Here is a 26803-nt window from a genome sequence, read left to right as displayed (position 1 = left end):
CATAATTCAAATGTAAAACAAAGACATCTGTTAAAGGGAAAAGTAGAAATAGCAAATATCTGGAACAACGTGCTCGGATCAGTTTCCACAGAACTTTAAAACCTTTCATTTACTTTCAGAATTCAGATTTCTCGTGCTCAGACGTCCTATCAGCTATCTATAATGGTCTGAACAGAAACATCACCTCATCTCACTAAAATGACACAATTCTGATGGTGAAGCGCTGTGGTGGCAGCATCATGCTGAGGGGATGATTTACAGCAGGAACTGGGCTTTTGTCAAGGTGGATGGAATAATAAACTGTTTCTAATATTCTCAATATAACTAGACTGAAGAGAAGGGCTATGGGTCAGAAACTATCCAGGCCTAAAATTAGGGCTGAACAATTAATCAAACTTGTAATATAATCACAATTTAAAAAAACACAGTCTCCAAATCACAGAGGTGTGTAATTTTTAACTATGTAGCATTTAACAGATCAGACGACCTTTATGTGTCGGTAATTATGTCTAAAGTGGGTTTGCTCCACATGGAAGGGAGGAGAGCTGCAGCAGAGAGATAATCTAGTTTTATTAATTCAATTCAATTCAATTCAATTTTATTTATATAGCGCCAAATCATGAAACATGTCATCTCAAGGCACTTTACAAAGTCAAGTTCAATCATATTATACAGATTGGGTCAGATTATACAGATTGGTCAAAAATTTCCTATATAAGGAAACCAGTTGATTGCATCAAAGTCCCGACAAGCAGCATTCACTCCTGGGGAACCGTAGAGCCACAGGAAGAGTCATCTGCATTGTACATGGCTTTGCTGCAATCCCTCATACTGAGCAAGCATGAAGCGACAGTGGGAAGAAAAACCACCCATTAACGGGAAAAAAAAACCTCCGGCAGAACCGGGCTCAGTATGAACGGTCATCTGCCTCGACCGACTGGGGTTACAGAAGACAGAACAGAGACACAACAAGAGAAACAAAAAAGCACAGAAGCACACATTGATCTAGTAATCTGTTCTACATTAGATGGTAGTAGCGGGTGAGTCGTCTTCTCTGGATGATGTCAAAGTTAACAGAACGCCAGACCAGGTGTACCTACTATGAAGAGAAAAGAGAGAGAACAGAAAGTTAAAGCAGAAATGACAACACATAATGCATAATTGAAGAACAGTAGAACTCAATATAGTGAGAAAATTAGATCCTGATATACTCCAGTAACCTAATGGTTTTAGAGTTTTTATATAATCATAGTTTTTACCAGAAACTTTCAGGAATCTCACCACATCATTAAGTTCTGGTCAGACTGTTACATTTACAGTACAATACATAGACTGGTTAGCTGGTTTCACTTTATGTTCAACAAGGATTGATGTTCAACTCAACAAGTTATTCTCTCAAATAATAATATTCTGATCAATAAAGCAGTTCAATTTCTTGGTTTAAATAGTTCTGGTTTACAAACTTCTTTATCTACGGGACAGTTTTGTTGCTTGGGGTTAAAGCAGAGAAACGTGTAAATTAAATCACAATTATTGTTGAAATATATTGTAATTTAGATTTTTGTCTAATTTGTGCAGCCCAACAGGAAAAGGTTACATTTAATGCAAAGCTGTGCAGGGACCCTGAGCAACATTGGATAATCTGGTATTGATGCAGAATTCCTGCCTGTCAGAAACCATCCAGGCCTAAAATCCTCATAAGCAGATAAAACCAAAGTGGATATTTTAGGCCAGAATTTAAACAGGTATGTTTAGTGCAAAAAAACAAACAGTGCAACACCCAAAGCTCAATCACACCCACAGTGAAACACGGCGGTGGCAGCATCAGGCTATGGGCTTATCTTTCTTCAGCTCAACCTGCCGTTCTGTCAGGGTGGAGAAATTAGGAATAGTTTCAGACACCAGTTAGTCTGTCTGGAAACGTCCAGGTTTCTGCTACAAAGCTGAAACCAACAGGTTTGATTTTCTTCAGCCCTACATGTGACAACATGTATGACATTTTTAATCTTTGTATTTTATCCCCAAAAATAAATATGTATATATTTAACAGCTGAATTGAACAGGATGTAACATTAATGGTGGGAAAAACCTTAAAATCACCTGTTTCAGTGATGTGCACAAACAGAGAATCAACTAGATAAATTAACAAAGAAGTAAATGAATAGGTGAATAAATAAATAAAGCTACTAGAAAAAAACTTGCTGAGGTCTAAATATTTTTAAAGAACTTCAACTATAAAATGTAATTTTAATTTATAAAAATAATTTCAGATAAGAATATTTTGTTTTCTGTAGATAATGAATTGTCTGAATAATTTTTCTTAACATTCTTCACATAAAAAACTAAAGAATTGTCAGAAATGAGCTGCAGCAACTTAATCAATCATTTCTTCCAATTAAAAAAACCTCAGAAATCCTTTAAAGATTTATCAGTGATTGCATTTTTTAATTGCACATTTCTTGGCTCGCCTTATAAATTTATTTCCTATCATTGACACAAAATAGCGGCCACTGCCTTTATCACCGAGCTCAAGTTATTTTGTTAATCAAAACGCCTGCAGAGTTTGGCAGCGGGGGGTCTGGGCGGAGGAGGCGTGCTGCAGATAACGGCCGTGTGGTTTGGCAGATAACTCCACGCAGGCTGCTGGATGGAAATAGATGTGTGTGACGGAGGAATGGAGCAATTCTATTCTATTTCATGTTATTTATTTCAAATAGTTGTTGCTTTGATATAACTATAAAAAAATTGTTGTTTTTATAATGTAGTAAATTTAATACATGAGGATGATTTGAAATAAGGTCAGAAAAACAAAACAACTGCATTTCTGGTTCTTTCTTAACCTAATCTGTATTTGCCGTGTTCTGGATGGCTGTAAATCCTCACCAGCATGATGCTATTTTAATATATATATATATATATATATATATATATATATATATATATATATATATATATATATATATATATATATATATATATATATATATATATATATACATATATATATATATATGTATATATATATCATCTTACTATGTTTTTGTTGTTTATTTTTCATTTTGTGTTTTTCGTTAATGTTGTTTAAAAATTAAGCAGGTAGGATTTTACATAAATTGGCAGCCACTGCTTTATCTTCATAAGGCGTAAAAGTCACATTTCAGCTCATTGTGCTCAGCTGTGAAAAAGTTTTAAGAGTTCCTCATTACAAGCAAAAATCTAAATTTAATTAAAACATCTGTGGAAAACTGGACAATCTGCCCTTGAATTAGATTTACTGTCAGATAAAAAGATAAAACATTTGCTGAGCTTTGTCGTGGTAATAAATGTCTACATTTTGACATTAATTCAGAAGAATATTCTAGGCTCTTCTAGTAACTTCTGGAGAGCTCTCCAGTTTATCTCAAGTGCATCATCTTCAGCCTATCAACAGGCTTCTCCGTCGGGGCGTGGGGGACAATGGAGACATTTAAATAGACCAGGCTCCACATGCAGCTCTATTCAGCGTTTTTTCTTTCAAGCCTGAACCAAAAGACAACAAACAAGAGCCGCCATGGTTGAGTGGTCTGAGCAGGAGCGCAGCATCATCACCTCCATCTTCTCCAACCTGGACTATAATGATGTGGGGCCCAAGGCTCTCAGCAGGTACTGATCTGGTTTCTTTTTTTTCTGGAGAATGTTTTGATCATTCTGGGGTCCAAACTGACTTTCTACCAATTCACAACCTCCCTGTTCCTTCTCCAGGTGCCTGATTGTTTACCCCTGGACTCAGAGGTACTTCGCCAATTTCGGCAACCTCTACAATGCTGAGGCCATCAAGACTAACCCAAACATCCAAGCACACGGCACCAAGGTGCTGCACGGCCTGGACCGCGCTGTTAAGAACATGGACAACATCAAGGGCACCTACGCTGAGTTGAGCGTGCTGCACTCTGAGAAGCTGCACGTCGACCCCGACAACTTCAAGGTAGGGATCGGAGCAGCACCAGCTCCCAGCATGAACACAGATCCACGTCTGAAAGCCATCTGATCTGTTGTTTTTTCTTGTCACAGCTGCTGGCTGACTGCTTGACCATCGTCATTGCTGCCAAGATGGGCTCTGGTTTCACCCCGGAGATTCAGGCAACCTTTCAGAAGTTCCTGGCTGTGGTGGTGTCCGCTCTGGGAAAGCAGTACCACTAAAGACCCAGCAGCCTCCAGACCTGGGGAGGAGATCTAACTTCTGTTCTGCATGAGCTACATCTCTCCTCTGTGGAGAAATAAAAACCACATAAAGCAAAAACGTTGCTTGTTCCCTTTGCTTTTTTTCCACATCCACACAAAGGTTATTAAGGCAAAAATAACTAACAGACCTGTTAAATATTCATGTTGTAAAAATGAAAATGTAAAATTAATTTTATTATTCATCATTACAGTGAATGAATTATTAGCAACAAATGTTTTATTTTATTCTTTGGATCTGCTGTGGTTTAAATACTTTCAATTGTTATTATTAATGTATTGATTTATTAATTTTTATATGGCACCTAAATGTCAGATGAAGCTAGAAGCACCGCAGAAAAAAATACAACAACACAAAGTGTCAGTGTTAAGAGTCAAACCCCAAACAGCTGACTGCTGTGAGATAAATTCATACAGTGACCAAAACAAACTGGTCAATGGGGTCAGAGCATCAAGCAGATAGCAAATACGACTTGTTTCAAAATACAACGTATCAAAATAAAATGATTTATTTTCAGCCATTAAAACTGAGCTTACCAAAATGAGCCAGTGCACCACTACTACTACTGATAACAATAATAATAATAATAATAATAGCAATTATTTAAGAAAAATTAATAAACCACAACAGTTTGTTATTTGTTGTTGTTTTGAGTACCAATAGATCCGAATAGTAAAAAAAAAAAAAATCATAAACATGGTTCGTTTGCGACGTTGGAAAACACAGCCCCGCCCAGCTGAGCAACCCCAGTTTCACATCAAGCCCCACAGCAAAGGACCTTCTCACGTTCGTGAATACAGTTTAAAAAGTAGAGCTGAATGATTGCAGTTGCTGGTTACGTTCAGCAGGTGGCGTCCTATGGAGCAAACAATCTGTTTTAAGGAAATGTCTTCGACATGTTAAGGTTTTTAGTTGGACTGTTTTACGCAGCTTACAAATTGGGGGTGTAATATAAAAACAGAAAGAAGCCAAAAAAAAAAAAAGACCAATCCAAAAAAAAGTTGGACTTGTGTTCTGAAGCTGAAGACTTCCGAATAGAATTCTAAGTGTCTGGAGTAGTGAATTGAGAAAGCTTCCTGGATGGGAAGCGAAACGTCTTCAGCTTCAGAATAGAAGCCCAGTTGTTTTGTTTCTTTAAAACCTTTTTTGTGGATTGATCACGACCTGGATGACTGAGAATCTTCACCAACACAAGAAATACCAAGAAAAATATAGTTTTGTTGGACTTTTGGAAGAAACACAACAAAATAACCCAGAATCTGGAGCTACATTCAGGACATTATATCATGATGTTCAATTCAAGTACCAGGAATTACCAAGTTTAATGAAAATATGTTTGTGATTTAGGAATTAGATTTATACTAAACAAAATGCTCCTTTCAGCACCAGAGATAGCTCAGAGATGGTTGCGTGTTAATTTCAGCACCTCAGACAGTTCCAACGTATTTCTCACCTTTGATAATGGATGACCAAAATAAATTACTTCAGCACCGTGGACAGCTCAGCGTATATTATGGAATAATTTAGCACCAAGGACAGCGCTTCTTTTGTTATTACTGAAATAAATTTCGACCACATAAGAGGCCTGTTAAACTTCGTATCAGAGAGAAATTTCCGTAAGGTCTCTATAATATTTAGAGTGAAGAATGTTTTAGTATTAACTGCTGGAAATATATTTCAGGTTCTAAAAATATATAAAAAAAAACAACAATAACAACAAAAACAGTTACATGTGTGTAAGTGTCTGTGAATATCAGTTTAACCTCTTGCTGTAAATTCTCAGTACAATTTAGGCTTGAACTTTGACTAGGCCATTCTGACACACAAACTTAATTTGATCAAAACCACTTTAGCTCTCGTATGTTTGTGCTTGATTTTCTTTTGGAAGCATTCTGCTATCTAACCACATGGTGGTGCTGTTGTTTCATTGTTGTGATTCTCCACACATTGCAAAGAGTGGTCTAAACCAACTGACAACTTGATATGAAGTGACGTGATATATTACGATTTGATATACTCCAACAATTATTATAAATAATAAGAATAAAACCTACCGTTTCCTTTGTTCTATCATTTTTTGGTACATTTTTAAAATCTACATCATAATCAAAACATCCTGATTAACAATTTATCTTTACATTTATGCAATCTGTTTTCCCATTCAGCAAATATACATTTTTAAATATATGTACCCTTTACCTTTTTAAATAGTTTTTTTTCTTTTGAGTTTATATTTGATCTAATTCTCTAATTTTTAAACAACTTTTTTAAAAAAAAAGTTAGGATATACATTATAATGCGGTTTTTACATTACCAGTGGGTAGCTGAGGTCTTATTTTTCACATAATTTAAGTACAGTACATTTTATGAACATTTCTTTCATTAGATCATAGTAATCTGAAGCATATGTATTTATATTCTAATACTCAGAAGCTGTTCGAAACGTTTTGCAAAGTAGCATAAGGTTGTATCATCTGTAAATTTGATAAATTGTATATCTTATCTGCAGTACGCATAAAATAAAACGTTTTTGACCAAGCACAGATCCATTTGACGCCACAAACAACATCCAATAAATCAGAATCGACATTATTAATCTGAACATATTGATATGCATTATCAAAGTTAGTTTTGTTGTAAAATCTACTTAGATATCCATGTCATCAAATACCATTTGGATAATCTCTTTCAAGTACCATAAAGATGTTACAAAGTTGTCAGTTGTTGTCAGAGATAAAATTTAAACTTTACACATTGGTCCATATTTTCACAAGTAGGAGCAGAAAAAGAAAACAGCTGATACTTTAAAGCAAAAGTACCTAAAATGATCATCAAACAATGAGACAGAAACTGATGTACTGATTAAATATGTCAACATATGATTTAAAAAGCATTATCAGCACATGACCAAGAGACTGGTTTATAATATGTCCATGCAATAATAAGACCAGAAAATGACACATGTTCTTTATTATAACAAAACCCCATGAAAACAATAACACTAATACATCATTTTACATCTCATAAATATTAGCTAAACTTGACGTTGAATCTCATCTGTATTTCTCAGAGAGCACGGCTGCAAAGGCTGACAAGTACTTGTCCATTGCTGCGTGTGCAACCGGAGTGAACTCTTCGCCCAGGTAACAGGCCAGCGTGACAAGCATACAGTGTGAAAGCAGCTGCAGGCGAGAGACAACAGTTGTTAAAGACAGAGAAATAACAAGGAGTCAAAACATTTAATCAATCAACCCTCATCTTCCTTCTGACTTATTCTGTTTAAATCAGATTTAATCAAAGGTAGAGACATAAAAAAGCTTTTTACTATTTTACAACAAGCAACTTGTTTAATTTATGTTCTGAGAGGTCAATTAACAGTCAAAAGACAAACAGGAGCATAATTATGATCTATTAGGGTCCGTTCTCTTTAATACAAAGTATCAAGAGGCCTGAGACAGAGTCAGGCCTCACCTCTGCTGGTGGATGAGAGTGCTAAGAACATGTGGGATCAGCCTTGAAGGGATATTTTAGTTTTTACACTCCACTCTATATTTTCAAACTGTTTCAAACTTTTCGTTTCATGCATGCATTTCCTTCTATAGTCACAAGGAGAACTGAGCCTCCGCCTTTGCTATGTGGTCAGGCGCAACAGACAGGGAACATGTCCAGACAAAAGGATCTTTAAATATACATTTATACGTATATCTACTTTCTGCTGTGAAGAGAGTCTGAGGCATTTTAGATAAGGTTTTTATTTATTGCTAAATTGATCTATTGCATTTGTTAACTCATGCCTTGTTTAAATGAGTTTAACTGTATTGATAGACCAACACAAGTTAGTGCTAAGTTGTGAGGTGAGAAGGAAATTATGGTTTTCTCGTTTTTACAGATGACATGTAAAACGCGTGGCACTTGTTTGTTTTACACTTCCTTTACTCTGAGACCCCTAACACCAAATAATGTTAGTGTTACTACTATTTGTTGCTTATCTATATGGATAAGTAGATAGATCCTTCACTGATTTATTTACCTGAATATATTTTCCAGTCAAATGCAGGTGCTTTCATAAGTATTTACCCTTTGACCTTTCTTTAACATTTTGCAATTCACACTTGTTGTAAAAACTGTTACTTGATGATTTGTTTGAGTTCCTGTGAATATATATTAAACCTCTATGGATAATCCTTTTGTTTCTAATTCAAAAACACAGAAAACTGTAGAATAATTAATTAGTGATAACTTTAAATATTATTTTATATTGTTTCATACTCTGAATGTGAATTATTGAGGTCATTTGAAGACATCAGTCATGAGGAAATTGTCACAATCAAGGAATCCCATAATAAAGTGGTGTAAATGCATCTGACTGGTCGACCACTGCCGCCTGGTTTCCCCAGAACAGCGGCAATCAGAACAGCCTTCTGAGCCGAACCGTTAAGTCTGCTCCCAACCCCAGTTGGAGGATTTCCAGGTCAGGTTCTGCAGGAGCTTTCCTGCTTGTCAGCAAATTTCTACTGACAACCAGGAAAGTTTGTGCTGAAATGTTTTCCTTCCATTCCTCTGTGGAAACTCCTGCAAGCGAAGCTGAGCCAGTTTTTCACTAAAGTTTCTCCATTACCACACCAATAATCCCAGAGGGATCCAAAGATCAGAACCACTCATCTGACCGACACCTGCACCAGAACTGAGAGCACCCTCTGGTGTACTGGAGCGACTTTGGGCCAGGGCTCAGGCTCAGCTAAGAGCCAGTTGTCAGAACCATATGCCCACAGAGACCAGCCAGGTTCTGTAAATCATTGATGAACCCATCCAACACCAAGGGGTTCTGTTAGTCCTGCTGAAGCTGTAGAGTTGGGCAGTTCCACAGGGTCTGAATAACACATTTCCATCAGTCTTATGTTGATTATAGAACCAGAACTGGAGCATAAAGCATCAGAACCCTTTCAGGTCCTGATGGTTCTCTGGGTTTAATATTATTTTCAACATTCATTTCCAGATCATAAATGTTCCTGTTTTTCTATAATCAGAGTTATGTAGAGTAGTTATTTCATGTTTATCTCTTTTGATTGGTCCAGGGTGGATATTATTGATCAATGATGAATCTGGCTCTTTATTGCAGTAATAAGCTTTTGTCATTTTTTCCTTTTAATTGAAGTATTAAATAATGTCTGTGTTTGATTCTAGATAAACTCTGAATCCCAGGAAAAACAACAAACTTCAACATGTTTTATTGGGATTTTATGGGATGACCAGGAAGAAGCTGAAGGGGAAATAATAAATGGTTTTGCAGATACTTAATGAGATAATGATAAAGTTTAAAGCCTCTTGTTTCTGTCGTGTTTTACTGGATAAATTCTGTCCATCTTTAAAGTAGTTAATCCTGTTTTTGTTTTTGCTGTTATCCTTCTTTAAGTCATTGATGTATTTAACAATAATTGTGATCTGTATTCCTTTAATAAGAAAAACCATCAGTGATGTAAGCGTGTAATGAGATGAAACAGGTTTCAGAGAACAGAACTGTCTTCTCTGAGAAAACGTGGAATAATTCTTAATTAAATGATGAAAATGGATGAAAAAGAGTTTAGGGTTCCACTGCAGACGTGAACTAGTAAATCTTCTGCATGTCATCTGTGTGTAATGTTTGATGTAACTAGTGTGTTCTTTTTTTTTTAAATGGCATTAAGCTGTTTAGCTCCCACCCTGACAGAGACCCTGCTCAGCAGCAACGCCTCCTGACTTCAGTGACTTTGGAGACAGGCACCTTAAAGTTGGTGGGATCTATGCGCAGCTGGTAGGCGTGCAGCGTCTGCAGGGGAGCCAGGGTGACGGTCAGCTGGCTGATGTCTTTGGCCCCCCCAGCGATGGCCAGGACAATCTTCTTCCCGTGAGAGTTCAGGTGGGCGGAGCCTGGACTGATGTCTAGATGGGAAAAGTATGTCTTTGTGCCGGGATAAGAAGTAAACATCCTGCAGGGGAAGGAAGCAGAGACACATGTTCAGGCAGATGTTTGAAAAGCTGAAGGCTTGCAGGAACTGTTGCTGTCTGGCTGCATCTCCAGGGCCTGGAGTCACATGATCTCACCACCCTGACCAACCTGAGGCCTGATCCACCTGAGGACCTGAGGATTACACGTGTCTCAGTCCTCCTAATGCTTGCCATTTAATATTTTCTGTGATATAATTAAGGTAAAACTGTTATTTAAGCTTTAAACGCATCAGGTCGTCTGATAAAAATCATAATGTAAAGCTGAGTAAAGAACATAATCTAATACATGTCATTTATTCCTAACATCATGTTCATTTTTTGAAGATCCTGCCTGTTTAACACACACATTCATTTTGATTATGTAGTCTTTGCTCCATATAAATATGAATCCCCCTCCAGGGTCAACCTACCTAAGAAGTGCCTCAGAGCCGATGTCTTCAGCCACCGGAGTCAGTCTTTCCCAAATATCTTTAATCAGCTTTTTCTCCTTCTTGGACAGCATGGTGAAGCAGGCAAATATTCACTGCAGACAACAATCCGACAACACTCCCAACGGACGGACGCGTCGCGCCTTAATCAACCATTTTACCGCTGTGTCGACTGAAACGCTGAAATGAAAAAAGAAACAGGCGAAGGCAGCAGATTCTGCTGTTGGAGGATGAGGAGACGTGGCGGTCCGGCCTTGTTGCTCCTCTGTCTCTGTGTTATCAGACAGCAGCCAGGGCAGGGTGGGGGCTCCACAGCGTCGTGCTATCAACCTCCCTCTGTGCGTCATGGTGCATATTTACCATATTACTAACTGGGCTGCCCTGAAGCTGCAGCTGCTGGGGATTACCTCTTAATGTGTCGGATACAGGAGAACCTCAGTAGATCGTTAATTATCAATATTCAATGTTATTCACCATTAATTACAGTATGTCACCTAAAGAGCTAAATTTATACTGTAAAAACCTGACAGCAGCAACAGAAGTTGCTAAAAAAAGCTGACATATTTGAGTTTTGAAGGATTTTCTAAATACTTTGGGGGAAAAAAGAAACATTTCACTTCAGCCAGAACCCCAAAGAGGAATATTGTGCAGCAGTTGCAGTTGTGTGCAGATAAAGTTTGCTATCTGCTGCTCCTCAAGCTGCTCTTCAGGCTGAAGAGGGTGTGAAGTATCTGATAACGCGGGCAGGATCGTTGCTCTGAACGACCCAGATGACTCTGCTGGAACGTCAGCTCCTTCCGTCTTCAACCCTCTGTGGTAGTAATCCTTACTCCCTGGGTCAAACCCACAACCCAACCCTGCACCGTTAAACCGGGTCAAAGAAGAACCGAACTGGGTCGGTTCTTCTTTGACCCGGGACGGTTAGAGGTAGAACCCAAACTGACTCGTTTCCACCCTGGAAATCTATTGATCACAGTCCCAGTTTCTCTGACAGTAAAGTAAATTTTACCTGTAAAATGTTCATTCCTGACCCGGTGTTCGGTTAAACCTTCTGTCCCACAGGGTTTGGGTTGAACCCATAACACGCCAGGTTTTACAGTGCGGACGGGTCAGAACCTCAAAGTGTGCAGAATGTCAGTAACATTTCAGTAAATGCATCAAACTTGAAAAAAGTGCTTTGTTGTTGTTGTTTTCTGTTGCATGGATGGTTGTTCTGTTCAGGGCAGAAACGGACTGAACCATATAGGAACACGTCGCATTGCGTGTTAAATATAACATGCTAATGGTTCCACGGGTTCTGATTGGATCAGGAATCATTTTCACCGTCTCTCAGATGCTGACACATTTGCACACATTTTTCTTTTTCCTACTCTGGATGTTGTTTAACAATCATATTTTTCTCACTTTGTTGTGGAAATCAGCTGCTGTATGTTCCTCTGTTTGATGGAATATTGCATTTATTGTGTGATTATCATCAGTCTCTCTGATGCTGAGGAACTCTTCTCCGTGCCTTAGCTACTCTCAGATGTGGCTGTAATATCATGCATCCTGCATATTTTCTCACATCGTTGTGTCTTTGCACATTATCAATAACTTATTCTGGTTGTATTTTTTTTTTACTTTATTTGAGCCTTTCTGATAATTTCATTCTCTCTTTCTTTAGAACTAACTTTACATTAGATCAGCGTTTTTTTTTTTTATCACTGATTCAGTGTGTAACTCCTTCTGTGTCTTTGCCACTTTCATGCCCAAATTCCCCCATTGTGGGACAATAAAGGAGTTTTTTAATCTTATCTTCTTATGATTTTCTTTTTAGTTGTTAAATGAATGCTTCAATTTGCTGTTAACTGAACTAAATAAAACACACCAATTATATCGTCTGCAGAGGCTTTGATAACCAAATCTAGCTGAACCAGAGATCTGCAACCTGCCGATGTAACATTAAAGGAGATTATTCATGAAGACAATATGAAGGAAGTTCTTCGCTCATAACATTTTCACAAAATTTCCAGAGCGCAATAATAGTAATGGACAAGGTTTATTTATGCATTTAATTTCCACTACAGCTTTATGATGCCATCAGGTTTTAATTTCAAAACTGGAAACATAAACAGTAAATCTTTACTAAAGTGTTTTTGTGTTTCTATAAAATGTTATTTAATACTAGTGAGGGCTAGTCTGACCTCCAGGTGTTTGTGGTTTGATTTTCTTTTGCGAAAGGTTACTTCCTTATGCTGTTTTTCCTTAGGTCGCTGTTTCTATCTCAATTTTCTGCAGATTAGAGAGTAGATTTTATTATTATTTCTCTCTGTCTACACTTTGTTATGTTCCTTCTTAGATTCCTCCATATGTCTCTCTTTAGTTCATTCCTCAGTTAATTGTTTCGTTGGTCTCAGCGGTTTCTCGTTTATTTCTGATTACTTTCACCTTCATTCTCCTTCACCGTTCTCCACACTTCTCCCTGTATTTAAACTCCCTGGTTTCTTTATTTATTCTTTCTCTGTGCAGTTTTCCCTCCTGTTTCTCTGTTCCCGCTGTATTCAGTTCCCCACGCGTCCTCCCTGACTTTTTTCTATTATTATTATCATTAAACCTTTCCCTGTCGTCACGCTCTGCTTGGGTCCAACCACAAGCTGCACTGTAGCAGCTGTTAACCAGTAAACTTAACATTTATAAAGTCTTATGTCCACCGTGAGGTCAGTAAATACTAAGTTTGTTCACTTGTTTCAGCGTAAAATCACATCTACAGGTCTGTAAATACAGATCTGCTCCCTTCCAGCTTACTTCTATCACTGAAATGTTTCAGTGACAGATTTAAAATCAGATTAAAAAAAGAACCAGAGTAAAAACAAAAAGCAGTTTTCAAAATGATTGTATTTGATTTAAAATAGCTGTCAAAGCATCCTGGCCTTGTATGAACAAGTTATATGAGAACCAAAAACAAAGCTGAGTTCAGTGTCACAGCTACAAAAAAAAAAAAAAAAACGGATTACTGCCAGACCCGTAGAACCTGGAGATTTCTCAAACAGAACCTGACTGACAGGTTTAAAGATCCCAAAAAGCAGCACTTCATGCTCCAATCTAGAGAAATTCAAGGTGAGAAACTGTGGAGAACCTTCGCAGGAGAGGCCGACCCACCAGAATCACTCCAGGAGAACATCAGCGACTCGTCCAGGAGGTCCCAGCAGAACCCAGAACATCTACAGCTCTGCAGGCCTCACCCCCTCAGCTGAGGTCAGAGGTCAGGATTCAACAATGAGGAAGAGAGGCTGAGGCAAAGACGGCCTCCATGGCAGAGCTCCAAGACCAGAACCACTGCTGACCCAGAAGAACACAAAGACCCGCCTCAGATTTACTGAAAAACATCATAATGGGAAATATTCTGTGGACCAACAAGACAGAACTGGACCTTTCTGGAAGGTTTGAGTCCCGTTACACCTGCAGTAAAACCAACACAGCGTTTCAGAACCAGAACCTCTCAGCCTCAGTCCAACATGGTGGTGGTTCTGTAGGGGCTTAACGTAGTAACGTAGTCACATCGCTGTATGCGGCGGTGCCGTAGGTTCACTTATCGACAAGAATGAACTCTGGTGTTATGAACTGATGAACTTTTGGTTTTAGGTTTAGTTTCTGCCGTGTGGAACTGAGTCCTGCTTAAAAGCCTCTGATCAAACGCGCTGATGTAAAAAAAACTTCTGCTGTCATTATTTCAGTGGGTTAAATAAAAAATGGTGCCGTGATTATTGTTACTTGTTGGTTTATTGCACAACATAATACAGTTTTTATAGATTGCTTTGATGCAGCAGCCAACTCAAAACCCACATTTTTCAAAACAGTTAACGCAGAGGCCTAAACAGTGGCACCAATGGTCAAAATTAAACATTTTGTTTGCAAAAGGCTCCAACTCTGCCAAAACATTTAACATATGATCCAAAAGCACATTTTGCCCTCAAACAACACAACCTGCACACAAATGTTTGAGCCCTTCCAATCATTCGTTACACAAGGGGCGACAAAATACAAAATACCGCACTCAATGTGAATCAGCGCAGCATTGCTGGTTCATTGTAGCCAAAGACTGTATGCAGCTTACATGGCAGTGTCATTTGTAATCAAATGTGCCTTTTTGCAAAAAATGGATCCAGAAGCAAATATGTTGTGATGCAAATTTTATTGATTCTTCATTCATTTTTTCCAGATAAACAAATGAAATATTCCAAAAAATGAAAAATTCCAACAGAAAATACTAGGGCTGTTTGTTCCTTCTAGTCCATTCTGTCCTGACGAATAGGCCACATGGCCTCATCTACATCACATTCAAATATTTTCCCTTGCACCTAGGTAAAAATCTTCTTGCATGCCTGATCCATCCTTGACATGCCTCTGCATCTACATCTTATGCAGCAGCAGTCGTTGCATTGAGTAAGGGCATCTGCTCATAGGGAAGGTGATCATATACTTTCCATCACCATGCACTGAAGAATTCCTCTATAGGAATAGATAGAGATGAATATACTGTATAGCAGCAATACCTGCTGTCCCATCGAAAAACTCTTACCATGGATGCAACCTTGTTTCTATTGAGAAAAGTTTGGACTCTTTGTCCCGCCCTTCTAAGTGAAAGGCCATGATTTACCACATGATCAATCATAGTTTCCCAAATTTCATCTGTAACTTCAGCCCTTCCAGCTACACTGCCACCTCACACATGGATTCCTCTTCCTCATAATATTCTTCCCCCAACCCATCTACCTCTTACTCTGACTCTCATCTGCCTTATGTTGACCATTCATGCTTGCAAAGAACAACACACAACATGGCACCTTTTACGCAAAGCTTGCAAACTGACTGCAAATTAAAAAATTGTGTAAAGAAGTGTCAATCAGGTGCTTCAGTGATTTCATTCTGAGCAAGAAGTTTCTAAGAGCTTGGAACATATGGTTTCTGTTTTGCTACCACAGCTAAAGCAATGGAGTTTGGACTGCTTGAATGACATCTGCGTTAACTGTTTTGCAAAAGGGTGGGGAAAATGAGTCAAACCAATGAAAATGGGTTAACCCATTTGCAAGAGGTGTCTTTTGCTCTGCAGAGATGGTGATGCTGAAAACTAAGAGGTTGCCAGTTTCTTCAAACAGGTCAAAGCAACCAATAAAAACTGTAAAGAATAATTTCATATTACGTAATGTTGAGGTTTATAGTCTAACATCTGTACCTGCTGTTGTTCCTCTGTCTCGCCTTATTTCCCGTTTTATGTTCTGTTCATGCTCAGCACTTTGAATCGTCTTAGTACTAAAAAGTGCTTTATAAATCAAATTAACTTGTTATTTATCTTATTTTGCTCTGTGACCAGGGTGCATGGTGGGGTGGTTGGTAGCACTGTTGCCTTGCAGCAAGAAGGTCCTTGGATCAAATCCTGGACCTTCATGCTGAGGGTCTTTCTGGTCTAGATTAGTTTTGTAATGGATGTGTTTTAGTTTGTAGCGACGTGCAGCACTTTGTTTCAGCTGTTGGCTGTTTTTAAGCGCTATATAATTAAAGATGCTATGCTGTGGTATTAAGTCTGCATGTTCTCCCTCTGTATGCATGGGTTCTCTGTGGGTACTCCAGGTTCCTCCCACAGTCCACAAACATGGCTGTTGGGTTAATTGGTCTCTCTAAACTGCCATTAGGTGTGCAGTTATCTGCTCTGTGTCTCTGTGATGGACTGGCTACCTGTCCAGGGTGTTCCACTGCATTCTGTGACGGACAGGTCCAATGTTCTGTTTGCTGAGTTCTGCTGCTTCGAGAAGCCGGAGTCTGGTGCCACCTGAAGGCCTTTCCTGGTACTGCCTCTAATGGCATCTGAACACAGGTAACATTTATCTTTCCTTTGGCGGATCAACCATCTGCAGAGAAGGTGAGAGTCCAGGAAACCATCTGGACGTGTTCTCAGTAATTACATCAAATATTTGTAAGGGTGAATTATGACACAAATGGCCTAATTTAAATAATGAAAGAAAACTTTATAGTTCTGATTAAGACTTTAAGGATTTTTACGAGTTTTTCCTTCAGACCTGTTTGCTGTGTTTGTTGGGGCAGCCCAAAAATAACGTCAGTGATGAAGTTTTACTATTTCTACACATGATGATGTGAAAAATATTGTAAAGCCATCACCTGTGAGGAAAGGATCTTCGTCAGCCACTGGTCTTTCCAACAAATGTCTTGATGAGGACCCCAGTCTTACCCCAGGACTGGACCCGGACGTCCTGAATTCTGCAGAACTTCTCTGCTGACTCTGGCTGTGCCAGAATCAGTCGAGTCAGCAGACAGACAGTGGACCCATAGACTGGTACCAGCAGAACCAGCTCAGGTGAAATGCAGGGAAAACAAAGGAGCTGGTGGTGGAGTTCCTCAGGTCCAGACCCACCTCACTGACCCAGGATGTGGAGATGGTGGACTCCTTCTGGTACCTGGATGTTCACCAGAACCCTAAACTGGACCAGGAGCAGAAACATCTGATGGACCCTCTGGTCTCGCACAGTTAGTAGTTAGTTTGTTGTTGTTTTTTCATAAATTTACATGCACATTTTTTACATTTCTTAAAATCACGCTCCTTAGTGGCACACTGCTTTAAGTTCTTGATTGTGCTAATTTTATAACCATGTTTTTTCTTATGTTGTGCTTGTTGCTGCTGATAAACCTGAATTTCCCCACAGTGGCACGATGAAGGATATTTCTGTTCTATTCTATTCTATTCTATTCTATTCTATTCTATTCTATTCTATTCTATTCTATTCTATCCTATTGGCCTCTGCTCTTTTCACCATTTTATGTTTTAACTCTATGTGGAATTCAGTTTTACATCAGACAGCTGCATGAATCACATTTCATAAAATAAATGAAGCGACGTCTTAATAAGCTGCACGGTTACCTACACAGGGAGTTCTGTGCTTTTTACTTCTTCTGTTACATCCTTCATCTTTTTACTTGCCTACTATTAACACCAGACATCTGAATCCATTCCTGACCAACGAGTCGTTTAAGAGTAGAACAACCGAGAACCAACAGAGTCCAATCGGGTCAACAAACAAGTCTGAGCCACTTGCTCAAAGTTCAGTCGTGTTTTTTTTATTCACCAGAACGTTCTTTTGTTTTCCACCCGGGAACTGCTTCAGATTACTTTCAGTTCTGGACTCCAAGAGAAGAACAGCAGAGCACCCAGCAGCTGTTTGGGCCTGACAGAACCTGGAGCAGAACCCCAAGCTGGTTCTGAGAACATTGGACCCAGAATGGAGGCACTCCCTGTCCTGGGCTATAATACAGCTGTTCTCTGCCACCGGATCTCCAGTTCTTCCTCTGTTTAGATCCGTGTCATGAGTTCTTCCAGATGTTCCCTAAGACTCCAGAAAGGTGTGAAGAAGATCCAGATTAGGAGCCTAAATTATGAATTTTCCATTCCAGACAGAGAGCCTCTGAAAACGTTGGATCAGCAGGTGGGAACCGTGGTGTGGTTAGTTAATTAATTATCATATTAGCCATATTACCAACAGTTACACAATTGATTCTTTGTGAGTGTGTATCACAACTAAACTACTTGTTGGTCAGCATGAGTTCCTGTGAATGTACTAAAGCTGTTCTGTGAGAGACAAACTTGGTGAATAAAGCTGATTCTGACTCTTATATAAAGCTGTGTGCAGCGTAACAGAAGATGTTACATTTCCCACAGGGATGTTTTAGAAACATCTGGATGATGCCGGTACATATTCTCAGTCGGGTCGTCACATCAGCAATCAGGCTTAAACCAGAGGCAGCAGGACCTTCTCTCAGTTCTCCTGAAGACGTCTCCTCACCTGTCCAGGTGTCTGTCAGTTCTGGAGGTTCTGATCAACCTGCAGATGGAGCGCTGCTGTTTCTAAGCACATGGAGGTTCATCCTCCTAGAACCAGTCCAGGTCAGAACCAGTGAGCCACCATCTCTGTCCTGGTGGTTAGAAGCTGCTGCTTGGTGTGAGTGGAGGACTTGGTCTCCTGAACCATGATGAGATGCTGATGTAATCTCTCTGGAACGTGATGGAGGACCGAGCTGTAAACTCTGGGGAGCTGAAGCTCCATCCTCCTCCTCTGTTCACTGATGGCTTTGCTCTTTGGACCAAGATGGCTTCTCTCAGCCTCTTTCTAACATCTGTTCTCCCTGTCCAACATCTGGACATCACTGTGGTCTATGATCTGGAGGATGATCACTGGAGACAAGATGCTCCTGACCTCTCTTTTATTCACCAAATGCTGTAAATGCTTTGATTTGTTATTTTTTTTATATATCTGCAAAAACATCCACGTTGTTCACCGTGTGAGGCGCTGTGCCTCTGATGCACTCTGTCCACAGCTCAGTGCAGCCCACCTTCTCCACCTGTACCCTCACTGCCCCACAGCGCCTGCAGGTACCCCGTGTGGCCGCCAGGTGGCGCTTAGAGAGCGCTCCGCTCCGCAGGCGGCAGACCGGCAGAGGCTGCAGCTGCAGCGGGGGAGGAAACTCCGAGGCGCTCCGAGCTTCCGCGGACGCTTCGCTGCAGGTTGGAGCTCTCGGGGCGCGTGACCTCAGGAAGTCAGAGCCCGCGTGATGCGGCGGGAGGAACTTCTGAAGTGACCGCCCGGTACCAGCGGCACAGCGGACCGGACCGGCACCGAGCGGCGGGACCCGGACGCAGCTCCAGGTAAGTGCTGCGGAGCTCGTCGCTGCTCGCCCCGGCCCTGGGAGAGCTCACCCCGGGCTGCCTGCCCGCAACTCTGGGGGTCTCTGGGTGGATCTCCCACGGCTCACTGATGGACGTCCCCGCGGATGTGGGGCTCTTCCTCACTTGGTGAGGGGCTCCATCCACGCCTGGTGTGGGGCTCTTCCTCGCAGATTGTATCTTTGATCTGGAAGCTGAAAGATGGAGGTCTTTGGCAGCAAACCCTCCAGGCGGTCTAGAAGGTGTGGAGGAGCATCCTCATGGCCTCTGTGAAGCACGGTGGGCATTAGTGATGCTGCGGGCTTTGTTCTCTTGCAGAACCTCTGGGAACCTCGTTCAGCTCCTTGAAATGCTAGAACATTTACATAAAACTCTAAAACCGGTGTCCCTGCAGCGTCTCTGAATATTGACCTGAAACATTCGGCTTAATCAGCACCGAGATGTTCCAACCTCCACAAATAGACCTGCTGTCATGGCCGTCTCAGGTCCAGACGCTGAGAAACAGTAATTACTTCTGTCTCCACTAAATGAATTTAGTCAGTCTGAAGGATTTACTAAAAAGTTCAGTGATAGATGTTACTGCAGTAAAAGTTGCAGCTTTTTCATGCAAACTTCCCAAAGTTGTCATTAAAGTTTTGTTCTGCACACATAATCAGATGTGATCTGCAGTAGATACTGACTAACCTTAGAGAGATTAATAATCCATGAGGACGTTTAGCAGAGGTCTGTGTGATGTGCGTCTCTACAGATGCAGCTAAGCAGCAGCAGGCTGACTGCATCCTGGACGGCGCTCACACTCAGGTGGGCCGTAGTGTGAAAGTGATCCGGCCTTCAGGCGCTGGGCCTTTTTTTCTTTCGTTTCCTGCCCTCCGCTCTGCGGCGTGTTTGAACAGGCTGAGAGAGAAACGGTGACAGAAGCAGACTTATTTCTGCTTCCCGCTGAATCACTGAGCGCCAAACGCATCAGGCTGGAGAACTGGTTCTGTCCTCCTGGTTCCCCCGAGCTTTTTACACTGAGGATGAGTTTAGTCTCGACTCTGCTGCCCTCAGGCGCCGCCGTCTTTCCTTTCTCTGTTTTATGACCTCACTAATTCCACATTATTGAAGATATTTGAAGCAACTGCAGCTGAATGTGTTGCTCATTAAAGGAGGAGCCATGAAGGATATATTTGACCCTGACTACTACTTCAGCTGTTCTTACGTTTCAGTTTCCATATCAACTTATTTTACTTCCATCTGTTTTATGTTTGAAGTAATGTGGCAGAAAACGGGCTGGAAAATTTACATTTATTATTTCATCATCAAGGTTTGATTGAGAAGGTTTCTTCTGGTAATCATTGTGAAAAGTTATTTTTATTTTTAATATTTTGATACAATAATTCTTGTTTTACTGGAGGACATTACTGTAAATACAGCAGGAAGACATGAAGGGTCAGTTTTACCTGTAATTTACCATTATCTAAGAATTAGAATGAGTTTCTCAGTGTGAATGAAAAACTTTGGCCACCTTCAGCTGATGTCAGGCTGCAGCAGTTCGGTTCCTGCAGCCTGTTTCCATCCTACGTTCTGCACTCAGACCAAATGACCAGGATGTGAGCCGGTCCCCAGACATCTACAGTTCACTAATCCCTTCTGGTTTTCTGTCTGACTGATTTAACGTTGCCTCTCCAGCCTGTGAACAGACACAGGTCCTGACAGCTGCTGGGATTTTAAGTTGACAAAGTCAGAAATAAATCAGACAGATTGTGATGAGGTGAAGGAGAGTATCAGGAACCAGGGGGTCAGAATTACTTTAAAAGGTTCATTTTGAGCAGTTTTTTCACGGCTTTCAGGCAGAACAGTTTCTCCTCTTTTATTCACCAACCCTTTAAGTCTCTCTCTTGTCATCGAGTCTGAAAACGAAGTAGAAGTTGGAAGATGTTCGTCTGACCTGACTGTGAACCAGCAGACTCACAGGGAAGAGGATAGCAGGAGTAACGTGGCTCAGGATAAAGCTCCTGTTGAGCTGAAGGTGAAGCTCCTGTGTCTGAGGCCGTGGTTCCTGTGGATGATGGTAGGATGAAGCAGGAGATGGACGGATGGACCATCAGTCATAAGAAAGAAGGAGAACCGCGCCTCACAGCTGGGAGTGGAGCTGCTCCTCCAGACCAGAAAATAGAGAAAGAAATGTGAGCAGGATGTTCTTCAGGTCCATCCCACCGACACAGAGCCAGACCTGGTTGCTGGATGAAAAATATTATTTTATATATGATCTTGTTCCTGGAGACATGTCTGGCCTTCCCTGTAGGACCTGTTGGCTCCATGACCCGACATCAGACAAGCTGGACCCTACCATGTTCTCCTTGTTTCTATTTATGGGACGTTTCTCTTTAATACTGCAGTTCTCCCTCCTCATCCTCGTCACCAGCCACAGATTGTTTGCAGAGATTGAGGAAAGAAGCCTTCTTCCTGCTCTGAGTTGGTGTTTTGTTCTCCGGGCAGATCCTCCTGGTCCTGGACACCTCTCCATGGCAGACACTTTAAATTGTGGCAGCAGCCGTCAGTAGATCTTTAAGCATCCAGACCAGCGTGGAAAAACTAATTATGGAGAAGCAAGAAGTTGCTAGAAAACCTTTGTGCGATTTAAAGAAAAGCAAAACAATTATTTGCTTTTAGCGTTTCACATTCAGCTCTGAATGTTCGTTATATTTTTCTGTGAAATTGTCCTGATAAAATCCCCAAAGAAGAATTTTTATATCTTTATTGCAGAATCAAGTAGAAAAGGATGGATAGAGCTCTTGTCTATCCTCCAGTCCCCCCCCCCCCCCCCCCCAAACACCCAGACTGGTGGAGATCCCTAATAACTCCTCTTTTGTCTCTTTCTTTAAGCATAATTATGACTCCATTTTTCACTCTCAATCATCTTTTCAGAACTAATTCTCTCGTCCCGCGCTTTCTTGTCCTAATTTAGCATCTGTGGGCAATTACCATTAACTTTTCATACACAGGCAGCCAACAGAGGAAGCTGTTGTAGCGGCGCTCTGCTGGCTGGGTGGAGGAGCGACAGGAAGGAGTGATGGATGGCTGCTGAGGAGGCCCATTCATGGTGGGGGGGGGGGGGGTCTGGGCAGGCTGGTTATTATGACGCTGACCTTCCTGTCGCCAGGCACCACAACAGAACTGCTTCATCTGAAGGTCAGCCGGGTCTTTGCTTCTTCTTCTGCTCCATCAATCAGCACTTGATCTTTATTTCCCTGCTGATTGTTCCTTATTGAGCCAGGAAGTGACGTTACTCTGAAACACACTTTGAGAACAAAACAATAGCTTAATTAACAACAGCAGCTGTTTTTGCTCATTAAACACACTTTGACATTTTTTCATGCTGTCTAAGGGGGAATGGTGTAAATATGACCTTTTATTGCACATTCCAGCTTTTCTTTAGTTAAGATCTCTGGATTGTTCTCTGATCTCTCCAGGACGTTTATTAGGAGGACCCAACTCTGTGTTTCCTTTGTCCTGACTGATTTCTGGACTTGTTGTTGTCATCCCGGCTGACTTCAATGTAAAATGTCATGATCCACAACAGCCCAGCGGATGCGGATGTTTGGTGTTGCATTGGGTGACATTCATGTACACAGGTCCTCCCCCCATGCATGAATAGACATGAAGATGCACCTTGAAGAGCCCACAGCCTTCAGCAGCAGGCAGAGTGGGGATGGTTGCCACATGTTGCTGAAGAATGCATGAAGGTGCCTGGTTTGGATGAAGAGATCAATTCGGTGTGTTTCTCATGCATCTCCGTTTCCTCCTTACTACAATCCTTCTGTTAATTTGGTTTAGACTTGTTTCCATTATCTCAGACAATATGCATGTTTTTCTGCTTTTCTCTCCATCTCCTTCCTTGTGAAGAGGACTTTTTCATTTTTCTTCCTCCTCCGTCTGTTAGCTTGATCTCTTTCCTACTTTCAGCAAACAGCTTATAAAAGAGTTCAGGTTTTGCTTTGATGCATGAAGGATGAACATGTCTGAAAACTGACGGCTTCAGTCGACCTTTACTTGAGGTTTTCTGCAGTAGCTCTGGTGCAAAGATCACAGCACTTTTTGTCACTCTGTGTCTTCCTGTGCAGACCGCTTTGCCAGAAGTGACGCGTCAGAAGGAGCGCAGATGGTCGGGGTTTCGAAATGTGAAACTTTTTATGTCCTCCTTGCTTTTGAGCCTCAAACCTCACTTCTCAGTGAGCCAACAGGTTAATCAACAGTAGGGACTAAAAGTAGTCAGTTTTTGTTTACTGGGAAAATGATCTCTAACCTTTTAATTAACAGCTTTTGGCAGCACTTCTGTTCTGGATTCCCTTTGAAAGTGAAATCTTTCCTGCAGACGACAGTTTCTCAAAGAGATGATGGGTTTAGATGAAGGCCCAGCCTCTCCTGCTCTCATCGTTTCTACCTCTGTTTAAGTTTAAACGGCTTACTGATGGCAAAAAGAACAAAAAACTCTTTAAGCTCATGAGCTTTTTCACATGCATTCAAACATTATACATTTTTAAAGCCACAGGGAGCAATTTCTTCATTGGTTAGAACTCAGAATCCAGGAACAAATAATCAAAAGTGCTCTTGATAATCTGCAGCGGTTTAAAGGTGACGTCATCAGACGCTCCGCAAGCAAATCCAGAAATCAGGAAGTCAGTTATTGATGTTATAATCTAAAATAAAAAGCTGCAGATATGCTGCTGAACACGGCTGTAATTTCCTGGACATTTGGGTTCTGAATGATTCATTTCAGTCGATCCTTTTCCTTCCTGGTGGAAGGATTAAACAACTCACACTGGTTCCTTTAGAAAACTTTAGAAAACAAGGTGGAGCTTGTGTGGATCAAAGTTATACGCTGAGGATCAAATATATAAATTATTTCTATCTGATATCTGCAAGATGTCAGGAACACATCAATCACACTCTTATGGCTGAATAATATGATGGTGATATACTACATATGTGGAAAGGGGAACGTCTTGGTTTTTCATCGATTCGCAGGACGTCTCTGTTCAGGACCAGAGCTGAGGTGCTTTCTGGTTTTTGTCAAGCAAAGTGTCCAAAACGTGTTTAAACGTGAAGGACGGCCGTCTGCGCCTTGGTTTTACGTCTAGAAAGGTGAGCTCACCTGGGGGTTAAAGCCGTGTTGCATGCTGGGAGACATAGTCCAATTGGCCATTTTATGACTTAACGGTATCCAGTATTTATAAGAATCAAAATGAAATGTTAAAGTCTAACATTGAATGGCAGCAGTGAGACTAGAAGTGTGTAAAGTTTTCACCCCGTGTGCCGTCAAGCAGCAGTTAGATGTTCGTGTGGTCCTAAATTTGAGACGCAGCACCACAGTATGATGGATTCAAGCCAGCTGCAGAGGTTAGAGCTAAATTCAGAATCCAACAGATATATAGTCAGATTTATAATCAGTTTGAAAAGCCACAGCAGACGAGTTAGGACGAAGCTGCAAAGTTAAAAAGCCTTGTCCGGTGGAGTGCAGCAGCCTGTTTTCTCTGGTTGCTGTTTGGTCTGGAGGTATTTCCTCTCACTGTGATCAGGAGCTGCAGCCTCTGGTGGCAGATGTTAAATCATTTATTAGTGTTTGTTAGAATAAGTAGCAGCAGATTACATGAAGCAGAGCTCAGCAAACAGAGAGGAAACGACCTCCTCTGCTCTGACTCTGACATCTGGCAGAGATGGGAATGGGGTTAGGGTTAGGGGGGGGGTCTAATTCACTTTTAATCTGTGTGACCTAGTCCTGTTTGTTACATAAGAGAGAACCACAGATGTAGAGTTTGGTGATGCTTCTGGAGGCTTTGCAGTCAAAGGGAAACCCGATGAATGCAGCTGTTTACTAAACTCACTCGACTGCGTGGAAATGCATAAAAGCATAAAATGCTTAGATTATGCATAGAGTTAAATGCACGGTTAATTTTAATTTTAAAGAAACAGACCAAATGATGAGCATGCATTTTATTTAAAGCGGTGAAATAAAAAAATCTGCTTGGATCTGAACTACAGTGAACAATATTAAATAAAATGTCTTTGCCGCTGTTATAAACCAATATTCCAATATTATCTGATAGATAGGCATGAAATTCTCACACAATTACCATCTTCGGTAAAAATACCACAGCTAACAAGGTTTTATTGTATTTACGCAAACATTTTAAACAAATATGCGTGTAACATGATCTATTAGATTTCCTTTAAAACACAAAAACAAAAATCTCTCTTATTGCTGTGTAGAATAATGCAACATACATTTGATGATGCATTTATAATATTTTTTTTTATAGTTATCTGACTTAAACTAATGCAATAAAATAAACCCCTGCTACATTTAGTTGGACAGTATTTTTTATAGTTTATTGTGCAGATTAATATAACTTTTTGCTAACAGTCACAGCAGGACAGCCTTTGGTTTAGCTGGTGTAAATCATGCTGTATATATATACATATATACTTTTTTTAAAGGTTCTCATAAGATTACTACTTTATTTGTTATTTTATTCTCGTTATTTAAAAAAAACAGCACCAACACCAGGCTCTGGTAGTGTTATTTTGGAGGTCACAGAATGGATGGTTTGACCAAAATTGGCATTTTGCTGTAAAAAATACCAATAATAAATTGGATTTAAGTAAAAAAAAAATTAAAAATACACACAGCTACCTGCAGGTTTCCTCCTTTTCTCATCTCTGACAGATGAAGCCCTCCAAACAACTATAAACAGTTTATTGTGTGTAAATGAAGACCCTGATATCTCCTGATTGTCATTGCTTTCTCCCCGGTGTTGATGACACCAGGGCGCTTTGAGCCTGGCAGCCGGTCCGGCGGCCTGGGTCATGTGGCGCACTGCGCTGGGATTACAGCTCTTAATCTGCCTGTCATGAAAACCCAAGAAGAGGAAAAAAACAGACCACGATGAGAGGAGTAACAAATGGCGGATGTGAAACACTGGATGGGAAAAGGATGCGAATGGTTTCAGGAGAGACGGCGTTTTTGGGTCTGATGGAGAATCCCTGAAGGAGGGGCTGAAGCAGCAGCTGGTGAGGGCTGATGCGCGTTTTCATGCTTTATTCTGTTCATTTCATGTTGCTGTGATCACAAACAGGCGGCATGGGTCAGTAGAGGATGTGGATTAATGTTGAAAGTTCTGATGCGGACCGGAGAGATGCGCAGGTTAGTCTTAGTTTGAAATTTCTCTTTGTCAGGAAAGGATGTTTGTTGTGTCTTTGTGCATCAAATGGAGGAGTCAGCATTCTTGAGATATTCCTTCACTCAGCTGCTTTTTAACTTTATACCATTTAGTTTCTACTAACTGCTGAACACTTGAAAGCTGGTAGTCTTAGGTGTGTAACCTCAGCATGTAAGTAATGTAATTTTCATGGAGCACAGCATGAAAATGTTTAATATGTGTCGTGATCATCGTGTCGCTGCTCCAGGATCAACAGACTCTG

At 40.7% G+C, this 26803-nt stretch overlaps 3 protein-coding genes across 9 annotated transcripts in view; 2 read left to right on the top strand and 1 right to left on the bottom strand.

Annotated features, from left to right (window-relative positions):
• The first annotated feature begins 3453 nt into the window (after positions 1-3453).
• Positions 3454-4280, top strand: LOC105928832 (hemoglobin subunit beta-1). Its single transcript, XM_012866346.3, has 3 exons — positions 3454-3642; positions 3742-3964; positions 4051-4280. Exons 1-3 carry the CDS (start codon positions 3551-3553, stop codon positions 4177-4179), a joined length of 444 nt encoding a protein of 147 aa, XP_012721800.1. The 5' UTR covers positions 3454-3550; the 3' UTR covers positions 4180-4280.
• A 2899-nt stretch (positions 4281-7179) lies between these two features.
• zgc:163057 (Hb-alpha_like domain-containing protein) lies at positions 7180-11493 on the bottom strand. Its single transcript, XM_012866393.3, has 3 exons — positions 10615-11493; positions 9981-10185; positions 7180-7401 (listed from the first exon to the last, which is right to left on the bottom strand). The coding sequence occupies exons 1-3, from the start codon at positions 10704-10706 to the stop codon at positions 7273-7275; spliced, it is 426 nt and encodes a 141-aa protein (XP_012721847.1). The 5' UTR covers positions 10707-11493; the 3' UTR covers positions 7180-7272.
• A 7617-nt stretch (positions 11494-19110) lies between these two features.
• Positions 19111-26803, top strand: part of rhbdf1b (rhomboid 5 homolog 1b (Drosophila)) — a 28836-nt gene continuing 21143 nt past the window's right edge. For 5 of the 7 annotated variants that reach the window (XM_036132082.1, XM_036132076.1, XM_036132081.1 and 2 more), the window contains exon 1: positions 26402-26525. In XM_036132082.1, coding sequence (XP_035987975.1) covers positions 26488-26525 — 38 coding nt within the window. In that variant the 5' untranslated portion in view covers positions 26402-26487. The other 2 variants (XM_036132079.1, XM_036132078.1) reach the window with 2 other exon arrangements.

The sequence above is a fragment of the Fundulus heteroclitus genome, unplaced genomic scaffold (genome assembly GCF_011125445.2).
Source record: "Fundulus heteroclitus isolate FHET01 unplaced genomic scaffold, MU-UCD_Fhet_4.1 scaffold_47, whole genome shotgun sequence".
Taxonomy (NCBI): Eukaryota; Metazoa; Chordata; class Actinopteri; order Cyprinodontiformes; family Fundulidae; genus Fundulus; species Fundulus heteroclitus.
Note: the sequence above shows the minus strand (reverse complement) of the source record. Positions and strands in the feature narration are given on the sequence as shown.